At 49.3% G+C, this 20,455-nt stretch overlaps 1 protein-coding gene across 3 annotated transcripts in view; it reads left to right on the top strand.

Moving 5' to 3' along the window:
- Positions 1–20,455, top strand: part of KANK3 (KN motif and ankyrin repeat domains 3) — a 33,552-nt gene that overhangs the window by 11,042 nt on the left and 2,055 nt on the right. For all 3 annotated transcript variants that reach the window (XM_081177641.1, XM_081177639.1, XM_081177640.1), the window contains exons 2-10: positions 368–451; positions 2,561–4,369; positions 5,619–5,718; positions 7,965–8,237; positions 11,911–12,001; positions 13,455–13,674; positions 15,909–16,051; positions 17,378–17,578; positions 20,242–20,341. In XM_081177641.1, the coding sequence (XP_081033767.1) occupies positions 415–451; positions 2,561–4,369; positions 5,619–5,718; positions 7,965–8,237; positions 11,911–12,001; positions 13,455–13,674; positions 15,909–16,051; positions 17,378–17,578; positions 20,242–20,341 (2,974 nt within the window). In that variant the 5' untranslated portion in view covers positions 368–414. The remainder of the gene's footprint in view (positions 1–367; positions 452–2,560; positions 4,370–5,618; positions 5,719–7,964; positions 8,238–11,910; positions 12,002–13,454; positions 13,675–15,908; positions 16,052–17,377; positions 17,579–20,241; positions 20,342–20,455) is intronic.

The following is a 20,455-nucleotide window of genomic DNA, read 5'->3' as shown; positions in this document are numbered from 1 at the left end:
CTGGATTCAGTTTCTTGACAATTTCAGCTGTCACTTAAAAAAAAAAGTAAATAGCTAGTCTTCCTTGTTACAGAGATGTGGTTTGGGATCTCAGAAGTCAACAGAGGCTGCCAAGGGCTCATTACCTGTCTTAAGACATATTGTGGTCGGGCAAGCCTAGGAAGTAAACCCCACCAATTCAATGGGGCTTACTTGCAGGTAAGGGTGCACAACATTGCCGCCCATGCAGGGAAACCCAACGCTTGCATACTCCAGTAACTCCCACTGCGTTTAGTGGTGCATCTTTACGCGGCTGCTGCACAGATATCACAGAAAAATAATATATGAGTCTTAACTCCCAAGTGTTATTCCTCCCCACCTTTTCTAGGTTCCCATTGTCTTCTCAGAAACTTTGGGAGGATCCAGCAGAAGAAAATGGCCCAGTCCGCACACCTGAATCAAAATCTCCCAGGTAATGAGAAATTTGCACTTTATTTCACTCTGCTTGGGTTGCATGCCATGCTAGGCATTCCCAAAGCAGATCCTCTGAAACAAATGGTTCTAGGTTTGTCGTGGCCTTTAACTACAATGGGTCTACTCTTGAGTAGAATTTAGTGGGAGATATCCCATAGGGTGCTAGCTGCCTTCTGCCAAATCATACCATTAATCCATCTAGCTCAGTATATCATCTAGATTCTAGAGTGATGGCATCTCTGTGGGGGTTTGGAACAGACCTTTCCCTAGCCCTGCCTGGGTTTCCTGATGATGGACCCTGGGCTGGTCCCGTGGGCTAACCGAGAGGCGAGGTCCGAGTCCAGTCTGAGGTTGAAGGTGCAGTATGGAGGCAGTCCGTAAAAGTTGAAGCTGGATGCAGGTCAGGTAGTCAGGTGAGGTCAGGAGCTCCGGCAGAAAAGCAAGACGGTTCAGGCAGGAACTGACAACCAACGAAGTTGCTCCCACAACTTGGGACTGGGGCTGGCTGGGTTTTAGCGGCCCTGATCCTCAGGTGACTCGCCTCTCCTGGCCTGGAGGCGAGCACTCCTCCTGCAGGAACTTAGTTCCCTCCGCCTCTCTGCCCTGAGCCTCTGCAGCTCAGGAGAGGCTGGAGGGTTCCCAGACCCAGAGGCAACCTCATCTGACGGGGCTGAGAGTGGAGCACCTGCAGGCAATGGGTCCTCCATCACCTCAGGAGCCAGAGCAGACTTAGCTGGTGCCTGCACCTGAGGATCCAGCACAGGTGAGGGGACCCTTCAGGCTCATGCCCCAGCCCCGGCTCAGCTGGTCCCAGAGGCGGGGACTCCTGTGCAGGCTGGGATCCCTCGGGTTCAGCCTCCGAGTCCGAATCCCAGGCCATCACACGATCTCATAAAATCACGGAGTTCGAAGGGAGCCTGAGGATCATCCAGCCCAGGGGTCAGCAAGGTTTACCTCACCTGGGCTGGTTCACTCCCACGGAGATTGCTCCATGCAGACACGATTTCTGGCGTCGCAGAAGCGAATCCCCACCAGTTTAGCGCAGCGAGCGGGGACTCGCTGAGTGAGTGACTCGGTTTAAACCAGGCATAGGCAAACTCCGGCCCTCCAGATGTTTTTGGACTACAATTCCCATCATCCCTGACCACTGGTCCTGTTAGCTAGGGATGATGGGAGTTGTAGTCCCAAACATCTGGAGGGCCGGGGTTTGCCTATGACTGATTTAAACGACCCCCGTGGGCTGCTTGTGGCCCATGGGCTGCAGGTTGCCGACCCCTGATCTAGCCCAACCCACTGAAATGCAGGAATATGCAGCTGCATTAATCGAACCTGCAACCTTGGCATTGCCAGCACCACATTCTCACTTTGGAAAGCATGATTCTGTGATTCCAGGATTCTATATATCTGTCTCTGCAGCCAGGAGGAGGAAGCCTCTCTGGGACACAATGGGGTGGAAGACTTTTATCGCTTTGTGTTTGTGTGTGTGTAAGACTCCACCCCTGGCCAGAGGAAGGAAGCCTGTACATCAAACTACAGGAACCTACAATTTCCCCTCTGTGGCAAATTGGTATGGTAAAAAATTGGGGTTGGCATTTACAGCCCAATTCTCCATCGAGGGCCTCCTAGGTGTCCCCCTAAGTCAGGGGTTGTAGGGATGTGGGTGGTGCTGTGGTCTAAACCACTGATCCTAGGGCTTGCTGATTGGAAGGTTGGCAGTTCGAATCCCCACTACGGGGTGAACTCCTGTTGCTCTGTCCCAGCTCCTGCCAACCTAGCAGTTCGAAAGCAGGCCAGTGCAAGTAGATAAATAGGTACCGCTCCGGCGGGAAGGTAAACGGTGTTTCCATGCGCTGCTCTGGTTCGCCAGAGGTGGCTTAGTCAAGCACTGAGCAACATACACTCAAAGTGAACAAGCAACAAATCGATTTGCGACTGGCCAAGCCCCTCCCCCTGTGGCGGCCATCTTGTTCTGGCAACCACAATATGTTTAGGAAATTCCAAATGGGCACACGGACCTGGAAAACTCTTGTCCTAGGTTGGGCTGAAGAGTTCATCCTGCCTAGACGGCTCTTCTTTTGATACATGTTTGTGTCCATCTTGCTTTCAGATCTTGGGGGACCTTTCTTGTACCGCGACCAGGAGGAGGAGGATGAGGGTGGAGACAAGGCGTCTTACTCTCTGGAGACCCCCTACGGCTTCCTGCTGGATCTCGACTTCCTCAAGTACGTCGACGATATCGAGAAAGGCCAAAGCTTCCGGAAGCTTCTGCCGCAGCGCAAGTCTAAGGGGGCCAAGCAGACCCCTAACTCTTCCCGAGGCCAAACCAGCAGCTGGACCTCCACGGAGTCTCTTTCGTCGACCACCAGCGTGGATCGGAAACCAGCCTTCTCCCCACGCCACAGGCTGTGGGGTAGTTCCTCCGACATCAAGGAGCCCGTGAGCAAACAGGCCTCGCTCCCCGCGTCTCCATCTCCCATCATCCATCTCCTTCCTCCTCCTCCTCCCAAATCGCTGGTGAGGAACACACGAGTGGAAGAAACCTTGCAGGAGACGAGCAAGCGGTTGGAAGAACAGCAGCTGGGTCTGCGGGCAGGGGGACCCTCTGCAGCCATCGGGGTGCCTGGTAGCCCTCCCAGGATTGTGTCTCCTCAAGATCACTCTCTGACAGGGGAAGGCCTTGCAGGCTGCGTCAAGTTAAGCCCCTCCAATTCAGGAAGGAGCACGCCAGCCACAGCCGTCGGTCCTGCCCACCTCCAACACGTCCGTGAGCAGATGGCCACAGCCCTCAAGCAGCTGAAGGAGATGGAGGAACAAGTGAAGACCATCCCCGTTCTAGAAAAGGAGGTTTGCAGGTTGAAGGAGGAGAAGGAGCAGCTGCTGGCCGGGCTGTGGGAAAAGCTGGAGATGGACGGAGGCGAGACTTGTGTCTTCAACTTCCCCCCCAAGTCTCCTAATGCAGGGGCTCCCGACGAGGGCAAGGAAGGCTCTCAGGCCAGTGTCGAGGTCGAAAACGACGGCGAGCCTTCCAAAGCGAGGACAAGTAAAATCACCGAGTTGAAGAGACTGACGGAGAAACTGTCTGGCTCAGAAAGAGCCAGAAAGACGAGCAGAGGAGCAGCTCTCGCTTCCAAAACCGGAGAGCCCACATGCCGGTCTGTTGGCGTCGGAGAAGAGGTGGACATGAACGAGGTGGTCTTCTACTACCGGTGCCAGAAGCCGAGCCGAGAGGTGGCCGCCAGCCGAGAAGCTGACACCAAGGACGCAGAGGTGTGGGTCATGGAGTCCTTACTCGGGGTTTCGTCAGAGGCCGAGAAGGAAATCCAGTTGCTTCAGCAGACGGTCCAGCATCAACGAGAGGTCATCTCCATGTTGGAGGGACACTTGCAGGAGGCCAGCGATGAACTCGAGGAGCTGAGGGTGGAAGTTTGCTCAAGGTTGCCAAAGAGTTTGACCAGCAAGGAGACGATGGCCCGGCCGCTGACAGTGGAGGCGAGCATGGAAGCTGCTCCAGCCATGCGGTGTCAAGCTGTGGGCAACCACATTGAAATGGCAGACAAGGCCGTCCACTGCTGTCCGCAAGTGACCAGTGTCGGAGTTGGCTGCAGCCCGCAATCTCCAGTTCTTGCCCCTGAGCAATGTGGGGGGAAAGCTGCCCAGATTGTTCCGGAGGCGGAAAGCAAAGCCCTGAGGGAGGACGGCAGATCCGCTCCAGGAGAGCCAGACCGCTGTACGGCTACAGACGCGTCTGTACCGGAAGATGCAAAACCCGGAAAGCTGCTGGAATGCGGAGTTACTGAAGCATCCCTGCAAACAGAGAGTTTGGGTGTGGATCTCGACTTGCTCCCTCAGTCCGTGACGAGGGACCAGGAAGATGTGCGTGTGCAACGGGATTCCGGAAAAAACCCCACAGGCGCTGGTGAGCCTCCATCGGTTAAACATGGCTCAAAGCCCGAGTCTATTTGCAACCGGCCCGAAATCTGAATGTTCCCATTTCCACTGCTTTTGCATCCAGGCATACCTGGAGCTTGGGCTGGGTTTTATTTACTTATTTCGGACCTCTGAGGATGTGCAAAGCGTGCTTCCCTCCACACTGGGAGACCGCAGCTGGAGATCTGGAGATTTTGGCGGGGCGGGGGAGGCTTCCCTGTATTTTCCAGTAAAGGATCCATTCCGCACCACTCATGCCCTTCAATGTGCTTCAGGGCGGTTCAGTTAATTCTAGTGCATTTTGTTCCTGCCTGGGAAGAACAGCTAGAGGGAAGAGGGGTGTGTTTGTTGTTTAGAAATTATTGTATTTTTTGCTCTATAAGACTCACTTTTTCCCTCCTAAAAAGTAAGGGGAAATGTGTGTGCGTCTTATGGAGCGAATGCAGGCTGCACAGCTATCCCAGAAGCCAGAACAGCAAGAGGGATTGCTGCTTTCACTGCGCAGCGATCCCTCTTGCTGTTCTGGCTTCTGAGATTCAGAATATTTTTTTTCTTGTTTTCCTCCTCCAAAAACAGGGTGCGTCTTGTGGTCTGGTGCGTCTTATAGAGCGAAAAATACGGTATTTCTTGTAACTGTTGAGTGGATTTCTGTTTAACTTTTATATGTTATTATTATTTTATACTGTTCTAGTAATTGTTGAATGTTACTTTTTTTGATGGAGGTTGCTTATTTTAAAGTTTTGTTTTATTGTCGCATTTTTGTAGTGCATTAGATTGTTGTAAGACGTACATTTTTTGTTTCTTCAGCTTGTAAACCGCCTTGAGTAGTGTAAGATAGAAAGACAGTACTGTATATAAATTTAAAATGATGATGATGTTGTTGATGATGATGAGGGAGCCTTAAGTATAGCCTCGTGGGCAGATCTTTTACCAGGAAGAATTGAGCTATACAATAACTGCGGCTGCCCCTAGGACATAGCTGTCAACTTTTCCCTTTTTCTTGTGAGGAATCCTATTCGGATTAGGGAATTCCCCTTTAAAAAAGGGGAAAGTTGACAGCTATGCGAAGAACCCTTAAGGTTCTCCCACTGGTCTCATGGCTAGATTTCACCCTGCAGCTTAAAAACCACCATTGGGTCTGGATAGATACAGCTCCCTCTCCACTGCCAGCTGCTCAAAATAAATGAGCTTCTGCCAGTGCCTAAAGAATGTTCCTTCTTCTGCTACTTCCTCCCCAGGAGCCCTCAAATCCATCATGAAGAAGCGAGGCAGCCCTGCCAAGACGGAGGCAGGGCGTGGGAGGAAAAGCCTCCAGTTCGTGGGCTTTCTGAATGGCGAGTACGAGTCTTTATTGCTCCTTCTCTTTCGGGGGTTGGGGGTTGGGATGGCAGACGAGACCCAGGTGTCTTCGATGCTGAAGTTTCAACTGCAGTGGTACCTCGGGTTAAGTACTTAATTCGTTCCAGAGGTCCGTTCTTAACCCGAAACTGTTCTTAACCTGAAGCACCACTTTAGCTAATGGGGCCTCCTGCTGCTGCCGCACCACCGGAGCACAATTTCTGTTCTCATCCTGAAGCAAAGTTCTTAACCTGAAGCACTATTTCTGGGTATGTAACCCAAGGTACCACTGTATTTGGAGCCTGGAGAGATAGCTGTGGGTTTATAGCAGAGGTGGGGGATCTATAGCCCTACAGATGTTATTTAGTTAGGTAAAGGTACCCCTGACCGTTAGGTCCAGTCACAGACGACTCTGGGGTTGCAGCACTCATCTCGCTTTACTGGCCGAGGGAGCCGGCGTACAGCTTCCGGGTCATTTGGCCAGCATGACTAAGCCGCTTCTGGCGAACCAGAGCAGCGCACGGAAACGCCATACCTTCCCGCCGGAGCGGTACCTATTGATCTACTTGCATTTTGACGTGCTTTAGAACTGCTAGGTCGGCAGGAGCAGGGACCGAGCAACGGGAGCTCACCCCGCCGCGGGGATTCGAACCGCTGACCTCCTGATCGGCAAGCCAAGGCTCAGTGGTTTAAAACCACAGCGCCACCCGCGTTTTAACACTGCTTGATGGTGGTGGTTGTTTAAAAAAAGCCTCAAAGTGGTTCACAAAGAGACTGAGTGAATCCTCAGTCTGTTAAATAATAATAATAACAACAATAATAATACTTTTATTATTTATACCCTGCCCATATAACTGGGTGGTGAGATGACAATGAGTGGTCAGAGAAAGGAGACTGGGAGGAGGAGATGTTTGAAGCTGAAGAAGCAACAGGGTTTAGTGAGCAGGAAGAGTCTGTGGCAGAGAGCAGTCCAGAATCGGAGGCAGGAGAGGAAGGGGAACCAGGAGACAGAGAGGATGCCGGCCCTCTCCCTGGTCTCCCAGAACCCACAGAGGTATGAAGAGGGCAGAGCAGAGACAGACAAGGCGGAGAAGTCTCAGGGTGCTTGGGAAGGACGTGGAGCAGGAGGAGACTTAGCGGTGCGACGCCGGGGACCTTTAATCCTTGCAACTGCCCCATTGGGGGCAAGACCTCCTGGGAAGAGTTGCTGTGATCACTGGGCCCGAGGTGTTTCGGTTCTTTGACTAAAGAGTTAACTTCACTGATGTCTTGTGAGTTATCACTTACCTGACCCTGGCACCCTCCTTTGACAACAAGTTAGATAAAGTCTGTGGGGTGTGTGGGTGTTAATCTGTCAAGTGTAATAATAATAATAATAATAATAATAATAATAATAATAATAATAATTTATTTGTACCCCACCCATCTGGCTGGGTTTCCCCAGCCACTCTGGGCGGCTTCCAACAAAGATGAAAAATACATTAAAATGTCACACATTAAAAAGCAAGAGAGTGGAATGGGGATTCCAGTGTTCAAGAGCAGTCTACCTCTGATAAGCAGCTGCAATCGCAAGGGATGGTTGCAACCTTTGACTCCTGCTTTGCGGTCTTCCCCGGAACACTTCGCTGAAGCGAGTGGGCTGGGGGATAGAAACGGTGCCGGTATGGTACGGACCCTTGAACCTGCAGGCCTGCACTTATGTTTATTCCCTAATAATAATAATAATAATAATAATAATAATAATAATAATTCGTTTCCCCAGCCACTCTGGGCAGCTTCCACAAAGACCAAAAATACACTAATATGTCATACATTAAAAACTTCCCTTAAGATGTCTTCTGAATGTCAGGTTGTTTATCTCTTTGACTTCTGGTGGGAGGGCGTTCCACAGGGCGGGCGCCACCACCAAGAAGGCCCTCTGCCTGGTTCCCTGTAACTTGGTTTCTCGCAGGGAGGGAACCGCCAGAAGGCCCTCGGAGCTGGACCTCAGCTTCCGGGCAGAACGATGGGGGTGGAGACACTCCTTCAGGTATACTGGGCCTTTGAGGCCGTTTAGGGCTTTAAAGTTCAGCACCAACACTTTGAACTGTGCTCGGAAACGTACTGATACAGAATGTAGATACCTTTTGAACAGATTTCCTGCCCTCTGAGGCAGGAAAGCCAGCTGCCAAACACCAGAGTGTCCTTGCCTACAAGTTGCATCCCTCAAGACCCCCGTTTTGATCCCCCACAATCTGTCCTGGCAGGTACGAGAGCACCTCGAGTGAGGAGGAGGAAGAGGAGGAAGAGGACGAGGAGAGGTCCCTCAGGAAGGGCTCCCCGCTTGGCTTCGGCAGTGACACTCCCAGCACCACCGACGACGACGACGACTTGCCTTCCCGTGTGGACAGCAGCAGCGGCAGCGATTCGGATACTCCCGTTTCGGGGGCAGCCCAGGAGGAGGCAAGGCAGAGCCACGATTTGGAGGAAGCCGAAGATGCAAACAGCTTGGGAGAAGCTTCCCCAGAAGTGAAGGAGAAGTAAGTCTTAGAATCCAGGACACAACAGCTCCACTTGCTACCGATCTGTTTCGGGGCCTCAGTTAAAAGTGCTGGTTATGCCCCACAAATCCCTACAAGGTGATCGGAAATACCTTATTCCTTCAGGCGAACCTGCCCCGGGCTCCGAGATCTCCTGGGGAGGCTCTGCTCTCGCCCCCTCCACCCCAACAGGTCCTCTTGGTGGGGACACGAGAGAGGGCCTTCTCGGTGGTGGCTCCCCCCAGACAACTTTGGAACTTCCTGCCTTGAAAAGCCAGACCAGCTTCCACCTTGCTGCTCTTTTGCCACCAGGTGAAGCACCTTCTTCTCCAACAGGCTTTTGGGAGCTGGCTGCTTTTAACGAAAGGTCTGGTGCCATTCTGTTTTTAATGTAATTGATCTGTATGTTTTTAATAGACAGACTGAGTGAGCAAGCGAGTTTTAATTCTGTCAATGTTTTTCCACGTTTTTAGCTGTTCTTGTTTTTAACCGTAAGCCGCCTCAGGGAAAAATCGAGGCCACAAATAAATATATAACCAGCATCATAACTCCCTACACACAACTGAGAAAGGGGCAGGGGGAGGCATGAGTTTTCTCTTCTGATTTAAGGTCCGTCCACCCCTCAGCTTAATGTAAATTGCAAACCCCTCACACCTCTTTTTTTGTTTTCTGTTTTTTTGCTTTTTATTGGTTTTCTTACTTGATGAAGAAACACACACAATAAAATAACCAAAATAATAAAATGGCAACCACAACAACCAAAAGGGAATATATGCCGGTATATATACAAAAAGCATACATACAACCATAAATCTATAAATTCTTACGTACGGACTTCTGTCACCATATTCTTTAATTCATCATCATCATCTAATTCCAATTCCTTTTCTTCTCTAACAGAATTCTGTCCTCTTCAACGTGGGTCTATTTTGTCGATTTGTTAAACTGCTCCTTTTATTATTTCTTCATTTCTACGGTTTTCCACATACAATACTTGCAATCCATGTTGTGTTTTGTGAAAATTAATCAAAGCAAATCCAAGTTTTGACTTGGGGACACTGTTTTGGTTTTTTTTAGATAACCTCTGTAAATTTCCCGTTCCTTTTGGAACTTTTGGTTAGGCCGTCTCCGAATCGCATCCGTCATTTTTGCCAATTTGAGACATTCAAATAATTTATCCTGCCGTTCCTTTTTTGTTGTTGTTGGTACTATTTCACTTTTCCAATTTCTAGCTATTAATATTCTTGCTGCTGTTGTAGCATACAAGAATATTCTCTTTTTTTCCCTTTCCCTCACGCCTCTTTTAATCCCCTCTCATTCACGCTATCAGGGGCAGACGGGGTCGTGTGTATCTTCTCAATGATGGGTCTTCAATTTTTGCACCCCGTGTGGGGGAAGCCACCCGCACCAGCCAAAATCTGGCGCTGATCCTTCAACGAATGCTCTTGTCCACGATTTCTTCTCCCTTAATCCAGGGATGCCCTTGTTAGAATTCCTGCTCTGTGATTGCAGTCATGGGATTGTTGTCTTTCACATGGCGGTGTATGTTTTGACTCCACAGAGTGGGAAGTGACGGAGACAGGATGTTTGTGTTACTGTGTTCCATGAAGTGGGACTACAGTGGTTTGTTGCTGCTTAGTCGTTTAGTCGTGTCCGCCTCTTCGTGACGCCCTGGACCAGAGCATGCCAGGCACTCCTGTCTTCCACTGCCTCCCGCAGTTTGGTCAAACTCATGCTGGTAGCTTCGAGAACACTGTCCCACCATCTCGTCCTCTGTCGTCCCCTTCTCCTTGTGCCCTCCATCTTTCCCAACATCAGGGTCTTTTCCAGGGAGTCTTCTCTTCTCATGAGGTGGCCAAAGTCTTGGAGCCTCAACTTCAGGATCTGTCCTTCCAGTGAGCACTCAGGGCTGATTTCCTTAAGAATGGATGTGTTTGATCTTCTTGCAGTCCATGGGACTCTCAAGAGTCTCAGTTTGTTCTGGAGGTCCATTCTTAACCTGAAACTGTTCTTAACCAGAAGCACCACTTTAGCTAATGGGGCCTCCTGCTGCTGCCGCGTCACCGGAGCACGATTTCTGTTCTCATCCTGAAGCAAAGTTCTTAACCCGAGGTAATATTTCTGGGTTAGCGGAGTCTGTAACCTGAAGTGTATGTAACCTGAAGCGTATGTAACCAGATGTACCACTGTATTTGGAGCCTGGAGAGATAGCTGTGGGTTTATAGCAGAGGTGGGGAATCTATAGCCCTACAGATGTTATTTAGTTAGGTAAAGGTAAAGGTAAAGGTACCCCTGACCGTTAGGTCCAGTCGCAGACGACTCTGGGGTTGTGGTGCTCATCTCGCTTTATTGGCCGAGGGAGCCGGCATACAGCTTCTGGGTCATGTGGCCAGCATGACTAAGCCGCTTCTGGCGAACCAGAGCGGCGCACTGAAACACCGTTTACCTTCCCGCCAGAGTGGTACCTATTTATCTACTTGCACTTTTACATGCTTCATTTCCTTAAGAATGGATGTGTTTGATCTTCTTGCAGTCCATGGGACTCTCAAGAGTCTCAGTTTGTTCTGGAGGTCCATTCTTAACCTGAAACTGTTCTTAACCAGAAGCACCACTTTAGCTAATGGGGCCTCCTGCTGCTGCCGCGTCACCGGAGCACGATTTCTGTTCTTATCCTGAAGCAAAATTCTTAACCTGAAGCACTATTTCTAGGTTAGCGGAGTGTGTAACCTGAAGCGTATGTAACCCGAGGTACCACTGTATTGTCCTTTTTCTGTCTGATGCTAGAGAGAGAGGGAGCCATGTGGCAGTGCCCAGTGTGTGTTTATATGTAAATAAAGTAAAGGTAAAGGGACCCCTGACCATTAGGTCCAGTCGTGGCCGACTCTGGGGTTGCGGCGCTCATCTCGCTTTACTGGCCGAGGGAGCCGGCGTACAGCTTCCGGGTCATGTGGCCAGCATGACTAAGCCGCTTCTGGCGAACCAGAGCAGCGCACGGAAACACCGTTTACCTTCCTACCGGAGCGGTACCTATTTATCTACTTGCACTTTGACGTGCTTTCGGACTGCTAGGTTGGCAGGAGCAGGGACCGAGCAATGGGAGCTCACCCCGTCGCGGGGATTCGAGTCGCCGACCTTCTGATCGGCAAGTCCTAGGCTCTGTGGTTTAACCCGCAGCGCCACCCGCATCCCGTAAATAAAGTAGATTAGCCAAAATGCTGAGTTGCTGAAGTCTGTTACTCATGATGGGCAAACTCTGCGGATCCCTAAGGGTGCTGATGTCTGTTGGCATCTGTCGCTGTGATGTTCGGGCTGAAGAAGGCTTATGAAGTTCCCAAACAATCAACCAGGAGGGAGAGAACATGCCAGTCGGGCATGTGTCTCTACCAGGGTCCTACTCGAGTGTAGGCTGAGCTCCTGACAGCCCTATGCTTCGAAAATTCCTATAGGAGAGCTACTTCGATTGCGTAGGGAATTATAAAACATGACCGTTGTGAGAAGACTCCCTCAGAAGGTGGTGGACTCTCCTTCCTTGGAGGTTTTCAAAGCAGATGATGGATGGCCATCTGTCACAGATGCTTCAGCTGACATTCCTTCATTGCAGGGGGTTGGGCTGGATGACCCCTGGGGGTCCCTTCCAACTCAATGGAAGCTCAAAAGCTGTTTCCTTTGACAGGTTTGAGCTGAGTCCCCGGCTGAGGGACGCTTGTCTCCTGGTGAGGAGCCACCTGGCCAGAGATGGCGCCGCCCAGAAGAGCAAAGAGGTGGTGAGTTGGGGCAGACTGAACACTCGGCGGGAGCATCAACATTAACATCTTATTATTATTATTATTATTATTATTATTATTATTATTATTATTATTATCATTTGCATTAAATAACACAATCACCCTCCGAAGGTGGTGAACAGAGCTTTGTAAGGCTTCCATAAGCTAGTGTGGTGTAGTAGTCAGAGTGTGGGGGCTAGGAGCCGAGTTCGGATCCTCACTCCGCCATTAAGCTCATTGGGTAACCCCTTGGGTGCCATTAACTGCATCTTTCCACCTATCTCACAGGGTCGTTGCGAGGATAAAATGGAGAGCGGACAAGCTAGGGATGTCACCTCTCGCCCCTTACAGGAATGGTGGAATGATTTGTTTATTGTCGTTTTAATTAGTTTTAAAGGTAAAGGAACCCCTGAATTAGATCCAGTCGTGACCGACTCTGGGGTTGCGGCGCTCATCTCGCTTTACTGGCTGAGGGAGCCGGCATACAGCTTCTGGGTCATGTGGCCAGCAGGACTAAGCCGCTTCTGGCGAACCAGAGCAGCGCACGGAAATGCCGTTTACCTTCCTGCCAGAAAGGAGGGGTTGAGGGAGGGGTGGTGGTGGTAACCTGAGTGTCCTGTCACCTGGCTGGTTCCCTCTTTCCCCCTCCCCAATAAAGCGAGATGAGCGCCGCAACCCCAGAGTCGGACACGACTGGGCCTAATGGCACTCATCTCTTTACTGGCCAAGGGAGTAGGTGTACAGCTTCCAGGTCATGTGGCCAGCATGACTAAGCCGCTTCTGGCAAACCAGAGCAGCGCACAGAAACGCCGTTTACCTTCCTGCCATAGTGGTACCTATTTATCTACTTGCACTTTGCCATGCTTTCAAACTGCTAGGTTGGCAGGAGCAGGGACTGAGCAACAGTAGCTCACCCCGCCGCGGGGATTCGAACCGCTGACCTTCTGATCGGCAAGTCCCAAGCTCTGTGGTTTAACCCACAGCGCCACCTGCGTCCCATACTTAGTTTTATACAGCAACAATTAAATTCTGGGTTATATCCAATAGCGCCTGTCAGCTGACTGTGGAATGAGGACCGGATCACTCTTTCTTCTGGATCAAAGCACCCCGCTTCCCCAAAAAATGCACCCCTAAAACCTGCTCCAAAGTGTTATGTGGCTGGGGAAACCCATCCAGATGGTCAGGGTAATAATAATAATAATAATAATAATAATAATAATAATAATAATACTGTTATTGGAAGGGAGGGCCTTTTCCACTTGTATTTTTCAAGGATCGGGGCCACTAATAGCAGTGCACACTCCCAGAACCCCACACAAGTGTGCAGCCAAGATGGGGGTCCAGATCCGTGCTCAAATGCAAGTCTTGCTGGGCCTAGTCTACCTCGCAGGGTTGCAGCGAGGATTTTTTGGGGGAAAAGGGATAGAAACCGCTCCTCTGTTTTGGCTTCCAGCTTTCCAGCACCGGCCTCCTCCTCCAGGAATGGTTCCGCCTGTCCAGCCAAAAGGCCTCTCTGGCCGGAGAGGTGGCCCAACACCTGATGGCGTTTGCCGAAATCTCCCCTGCGCTGCTGACGCACGTTGTCAACCTCTCCGACGGCAATGGCAACACCGCTCTTCACTACAGCGTCTCGCATTCCAACTTCGACATCGTCCAGCTTTTGCTGGACACAGGTGAGTGGCCCCAAGGTCAGGGGTCACCAACATAGTCCTCCTGCAGCCAGGAATGGAGGAGAAATCCTGTTCCGTTTGCGTTTAAAGGAGAATTAGTCTAATTCATACCTCATTTTTGTAATTATATACAGTGGTGCCTCGCAAGACGAAAAGAATCCATTCTGTGATTCTCTTCGTCTAGCGGTTTTTTCGTCTTGCGAAGCAAGCCCATTGACGGATTATCGGATTAGCGCTATTAGCGGCTTTTAGCGGCTTATCTGCTGATCGGATCAGCTGATAAGCGGCTTAGCGACTTAGAAAAAGGGGGGGGAGGGGAAAAAACCAGCAGGATCTCGCAAGACATTGTCGTCTTGCGAAGCAAGCCCATAGGAGATTCGTTTTGCGAAGCACCTCCAAAACGGAAAACTCTTTCGTCTAGCGAGTTTTCCGTCTTGCGAGGCACCACTGTATATCTAGAGAGAGAGAGTTTCTCTATAAAAGTTGCATTTGTTATTCAACAAAACTAGTGTGACTTCCCACTCACCCAGCATCGATGTTCACAATTCAAATTACACGCAATCTCTCCATCTTATCTAATTTCATCCTCTCTAATGTGTTTCTTGGGACGCTGTGGGTTAAGCCACAGAGCGTAGGACTTGCCGATCAGAAGGTCGGCGGTTCGAATCCCTGCGACGGGATGAGCTCCCATTGCTCGGTCCCTGCTCCTGCCCACCTAGCAGTTCAAAAGCACGTCAAGTGCAAGTAGATAAATAGGTACCGCTCTGGCGGGAAGGTAAACGGCGCTTCTGTGAGCTGCTCTGGTTTGCCAGAAGCGGCTTAGTCCTGCTGGACACATGACCCAGAAGCTGTATGCCGGCTCCCTCGGCCAGTAAAGCGAGATGAGCGCCGCAACCCCAGAGTCAGCCGCAACTGGACCTAATGGTCAGGGGTCCCTTTACCTTTTTACCTTAATGTGTTTCTTAATTTATTCTGCTGCTTTCTTACACTTCAAACCCCGCTGGGGTCTTCACATTTATAGGAAATAACTTTTTATATACACTAGAATCTCTGCATATTCCAAGATTTTCACCAACCGTTCTTCCTTTTAGGGTGAGTTCTCTCTTCCTCCCATTTCTGAGCATAGAGAATCCCTGCTGCTGTAGTCACATACATAAATGCCGTCGATTTCGCTGTTTAGTGTCCCCAGCAGGAAGCATTATGACCTCTTGGGGGGGGGGAAGTCATTTTGAAAATTTTCTTAATTGCATTATATATCATGTTCCCAAAGGCCTTTGCCTTCACACTTCTCAAATCAATGCACAAACTGGAATACAGGCATAACTCTGGAATTTGCACATCTCCAAATTCTGCAACACCATTCTCCAACCCAAGTAATGGGTGTGAAAGTTTACTAGCGTTGTTGTTTAGTCGCCTTAGTCATGCTCGACTCTCCGTGACCCCATGAACCAGAGCATGCCTTGGAAACTCAGGGATAGTGCTTGGAAACTCTCACTTTCTTCTCAAAACTTCTCCTTTTTTATGTCCATGGAGTTTTCTTGGCAAAATACTGGAGTGGATTGCCAGTTCCTTCTCCAGGTGGATCACATTTAGTCTAAACCAGGGGTAGGGGTGGCGCTGTGGGTTAAACCACAGAGCCTAGGACTTGCTGATCCGAAGGTCGGCGGTTCGAATCCCCGTGACAGGGTGAGCTCCCGTTGCTCGGTCCCTGCTCCTGCCCACCTAGCAGTTCAAAAGCACGTCAAGTGCAAGTAGATAAATATGTACCGCTCTGGCAGGAAGGTAAACGACGTTTCCGTGCGCTGCTTTGGTTCGCCAGAAGCGGCTTAGTCATGCTGGCCACACAACCCGGAAGCTGTACGCCGGCTCCCTCGGCCAATAAAGCGAGATGAGCGCCACAACCCCAGAGTCAGCCACGACTGGACCTAATGGTCAGGGGTCCCTTTACCTTTACCTAGGGGTAGGCAACTTAAGGCCCAGGGGCCGAATGCGGCCTAATCCCCTTCTAAATCTGGCCCGCGAATCAGCATGTTTTTACATGAGTAAAATGTGTCTTTTTATTTAAAACGCATCTCTGGATTATTTGTGGGGCCTGCCTGGTGTTTTTACATGAATAGAAAGTGTGCTTTTATTTAAAATGCATCTCTGATTCCCGGACCGTCCCCGAGCCGGACTTAGACAGCCATGAGTAGAGTACTTGCATCAGTTTCTTGCATTTTTTCTCCTCGTCTCCCCAGGGATCTGTAATGTTAACTACCAGAACAAAGCTGGCTACACGGCTCTGATGTTAACTGCACTAGCAACTGTAGAGCAGGAAGAGGAAATGGCTGTTGTCCGGAGACTTTTCGGCATGGGGAATGTCAATGCGAAAGCTAGTCAGGTATGTATGGGGTTTTTCAGGGAGGGGGGTGGGGAGCAGCAACCAGCCCCTCTGCTATTGGGCAGCAAGGAACTGAGAAGCCTAGGCGGTTGGCGCATGCTCAGAGGCGCACTGGTATACTGCGCATGATCATCATCATTATTGCATCGTATTATTATCATCATATGGTAGCTAGGAAGGAGCAAGCAGAATATAAATTGGAAGAATGGTATAAAGAGGCGTACGATATAGCTATTAATGATAAATCAACATGTTCCATTAAGGTTAAGATGGGGAATACGCAGGAGAAATGATTTGGAGGAGATATGGAAGGTGTTTGTAGAATTTGTACGGTTAGAAAGTGGTGAAACCATTGCCAGAAGTGTTGAAATTTTGGGAGGCTGGATAGTTACAGTGGAACGGTCTCGGGGGTGGGGTGCGCATTTTTATTCTTATCTATTTGTGATCATTACTTTGTCCAAACAAAATTGGAAATTGGAAAAAGAAAAGAAAAAGATGAAAGGGAAAAGGCCAAAATGTCAGTGGCAACTACCGCATTTTTCGCTCCATAAGACGCACCTTTTTCCTTCCTAAAAAATAAGGGGAAATGTCTGTGCATCTATGGAGCAAATGTGTGGTCCCTGGAGCCAAATTGCCTAGGGGCGAAAAGCAGATCATGCTTTTTTCTTTTTTTAGAAAAAGGGAAGGGGGTGTTGAAACAAAGCCGCTGAGCAGCTGATCGGCAAGCGATCGGGAGGGAGATAAGGGAGGCTAGAGATAAAGGAGGCTGCCTGGGAGCGGGGACGTAAAAGCCCATGGATCCTCAAGATTTTTCATTGGGTCACCCCAAATTCACCATCAGATCACATAGCATGCCCATGGCTACAGCCTGCACCAAAAAAACCCACGCATCCACTGTTTCATGGGGCCGCAATGGCGCAAAAAAACGTGGTTACAAAGCCTGGATCTACGTGGATCCTCAGGATTTTTGCATTGGGCTACCCCAAACTCACCATCAAACCACATATCATGTCTGTGGCCACAGCATGAACCACAAAAATCATACACCCACTGTTTTGTTCAGAATATTTTTTTTCTTGTTTTCCTCCTCTAAAAACTAGGTGCGTCTTATGGAGCGAAAAATGCGGTATTTATACTGTGAATAATTATTACTAGAATAAGAAAGTGCTTTTGGGGTTGAGAATAAAATTAAACAAGATAGGAGGAATCTCACTGGACACCCTGTGCTGCTCATCGGGAAAATCCTGCGTTTTGAGCTAACGAAATGGAAGATTTGAGAACGATAAGAAAGTGCTTTTCAACATTTTTTTGCCTGCGTCGCTCCAGGCTGGCCAGACAGCCCTGATGCTTGCTGTCAGCCACGGGAGGCAGGAGATGGTGGAGGCCCTGCTGTCCTGTGGGGCGGACATCAATCTTCAAGATGAAGAGGGCTCCACGGCACTGATGTGCGCCTGCGAACACGGGCGGGCAGGCACTGTCAGGCTGCTGCTGACTCAGCCGGACTGCGACGCTTCCATCGTGGATAATGTAAGTGTTATGTACTGGGTTGAATAGGATCCTAAAGGCAGCAGTCTGATTGCTCCTAGAACTTTTGTTGTTGAGTCGTTTAGTCGTGTCCGCCTCTTCGTAACCCCCTGGACCAGAGCACGCCAGGCACTCCTGTCTTCCACTGCCTCCCGCAGTTTGGTCAGACTCATATTGGTAGCCTCGAGAACACTGTCCCACCATCTCGTCCTCTGTCGTCCCCTTCTCCTCCATCTTTCCCAACATCAGGGTCTTTTCCAGGGAGTCTTCTCTTCTCCTGAGGTGGCCAAAGTCTTGGAGCTTCAGCTTCATGATCTGTCCTTCCAGTGAGCACTCAGGGCTGATTTCCTTCAGAATGGAGAGGTTGGATCTTCTTGCAGTCAATGGGACTCTCAAGAGTCTCCTCCAGCACCATAATTCAAAAGCATCCATTCTTCGGCGATCAGCCTTCTTTATGGCCCTTCTCTCACTTCCATACATCACTACTGGGATAACCAGAGCTTTTACTATACGGACCTTTGTTGGCAAGGTGATGTCTCTGCTTTTTAAGATGCTGTCTAGGTTTGTCATTGCTTTTCTCCCAAGAAGCAGGCGTCTTTTAATTTTGTGACTGCTGTCACCATCTGCAGTGATCATGGAGCCCAAGAAAGTAAAATCTCTCACTGCCTCCATTTCTTCCCCTTCTATTTGCCAGGAGGTGATGGGACCAGTGGCCATGATCTTCGTTTTTTTAGCTTCAGACCATATTTTGCGCTCTCCTCTTTCACCCTCATTAAAAGGTTCTTTAATTCCTCTTCACTTTCTGCCATCAATGTTGTGTCATCTGCATATCTGAGGTTGTTGATATTTCTTCCAGCAATCTTAATTCCAGCTAGGAGCAGCAGCCTGAGTGGCCCTAGAGCAATAGGATCCAGAATGCAGCAGCCTGATTGGTCCTAGAACAATAGGGTCCAGAATGCAGTAGCCTGATTGGTCCTAGAACAACAGGATCCAGAATGCAGCAGTCTGATTGGTCCTAGAGCAATAGGATTCAGAATGCAGCAGTCTGATTGGTCCCAGAACAAAAGGATCCAGAATGCAGCAGTCTGATTGGTCCTAGAGCAATAGGATCCAGAATGCAGCAGTCTGATTGGTCCCAGAACAATAGGATCCAGAATGCAGCAGTCTGATTGGTCCTAGAGCAATAGGATTCAGAATGCAGCAGTCTGATTGGTCCTAGAACAATAGGATCCCGAATGCAGCAGTCTGATTGGTCCTAGAGCAATAGGATTCAGAATGCAGCAGTCTGATTGGTCCTAGAACAATAGGATCCAGAATGCAGCAGTCTGATTGGTCCTAGAACAATAGGACCCAGAATGCAGCAGCCTGATTGGTCCTAGAACAATAGGGTCCAGAATGCAGCAGTCTGATTGGTCCACAGGAGCCACACAATCCAACTCCAGGTGGAAGTGAATCCACAACCTGATTGGCCTACAGGAGAATCCTGGAATTAGCCAATCACGTGGGGCCCATTGTGTAAATAACATATATAAAGCAGACATTCTGGGGGAACTTCCATTCCTCCTCACCACTATGAGCTGAATAAAGAGCATGAAATCCACTCTCGACTCCAAGTATATTTCAGTAAGCAGCTGGGTTGCTCTGCACAGAGAGCTTCGGGTTCCCCCCTCTTCAAGCTCCTAGTCCTCATTGTCCCTTTCAATATATTATTTTTAAAAATATTTATTATTAGTTTTCCATTTAATAATATACAATCATATCATTGGTATTCACTTTGGCTTTTTATTTTTATGAATATATTTTTTATTAAACCATTTTAACAAAACAAATTATCAAACAAAATAACCAATTACATCGCCCCCACCCCCTAAGGACTTCCCTCAGCTCCCCTCTCTGATTTGTTTGCACATATTATTCTCTGCATGTTAAAAATTGTACATATCAGTGCCTTATCTGTCATATATTCTACTAATAAATTTGTGGATATTTATTCAAAACCTGCGATGGGGTCCAAATCATTTTGTTGTTTTTTTAAGATAGTTTGTAAAAAGTTCCCATTCTTCCTTGAAGTCACGATTGCCCTTCTCACGTAATTTATAGGTCAACTTTGCCAACTCCGCATAACTCATCGGTTTTTCTTGCCATTGTTCTCTCGCTGGGGTTTCCTCATTCTTCCGTCCTTGTGCTAACAAGACTCTTGCCGCTGTTGTTGCACACATAAATAAATTCTTCATTTTTCTTGGCGGGGCTTGTCCTAAAATCCCTAGCAAAAGCGCCTGGAGCCTTTATGCCTCCCAAAATGGCTTACGTGCAACAAATAAAAAATGACGCCTCAGAGAAAAAACCACACACACACAGCACGCAAGGGGAAAGGGACAAGGAGGGAAGAGGAAAACTCAGGCACCCGTTTCTTAAAGAGTTGTTCCCATCATGACCAGCTGGCCCAGTTCAGGGGCTGGGGATTCCTGGTGGAGCCGGGCAACCCCTAAACCTGAAGCAATGAGGTTCTGCTGCTTCCTATCTCTGAGGCGGCCATCTCAAGTGGCAGTTGCGGGGAGAATAGACCTGCCACATTTCGCCCTGTAGGTGGTTCTGTTTCTGTGTAGCTAAGCAGGGCATCTTCCAGCCTTGTTTTATGTGTGTTTTGCCTCCCCTCCCGTCTGTAGGAAGGCAACGACGCTGTTTCCATCGCTCTAGAAGCTGGTCATCGTGACATAGCGGCGTTGATATCTACCCGTCTCGCCCAGTCAGCAGCCTGCTCACCTGGTGAGTCAGCCCTGTTCTCCCCGCCAACTTCATAATTTCATTAAATTTTCTGTTTTACAATTAAAAGCTTGTGATTTTGACTGCAACCCCGTCAGATGGGCGGCATGTAAGTGA

Source organism: Podarcis bocagei, assembly GCF_964188305.1.
Source record: "Podarcis bocagei genome assembly, chromosome: 18".
Lineage (NCBI taxonomy): Eukaryota > Metazoa > Chordata > Lepidosauria > Squamata > Lacertidae > Podarcis > Podarcis bocagei.
This window is presented reverse-complemented; position numbering and strand designations above follow the sequence as displayed.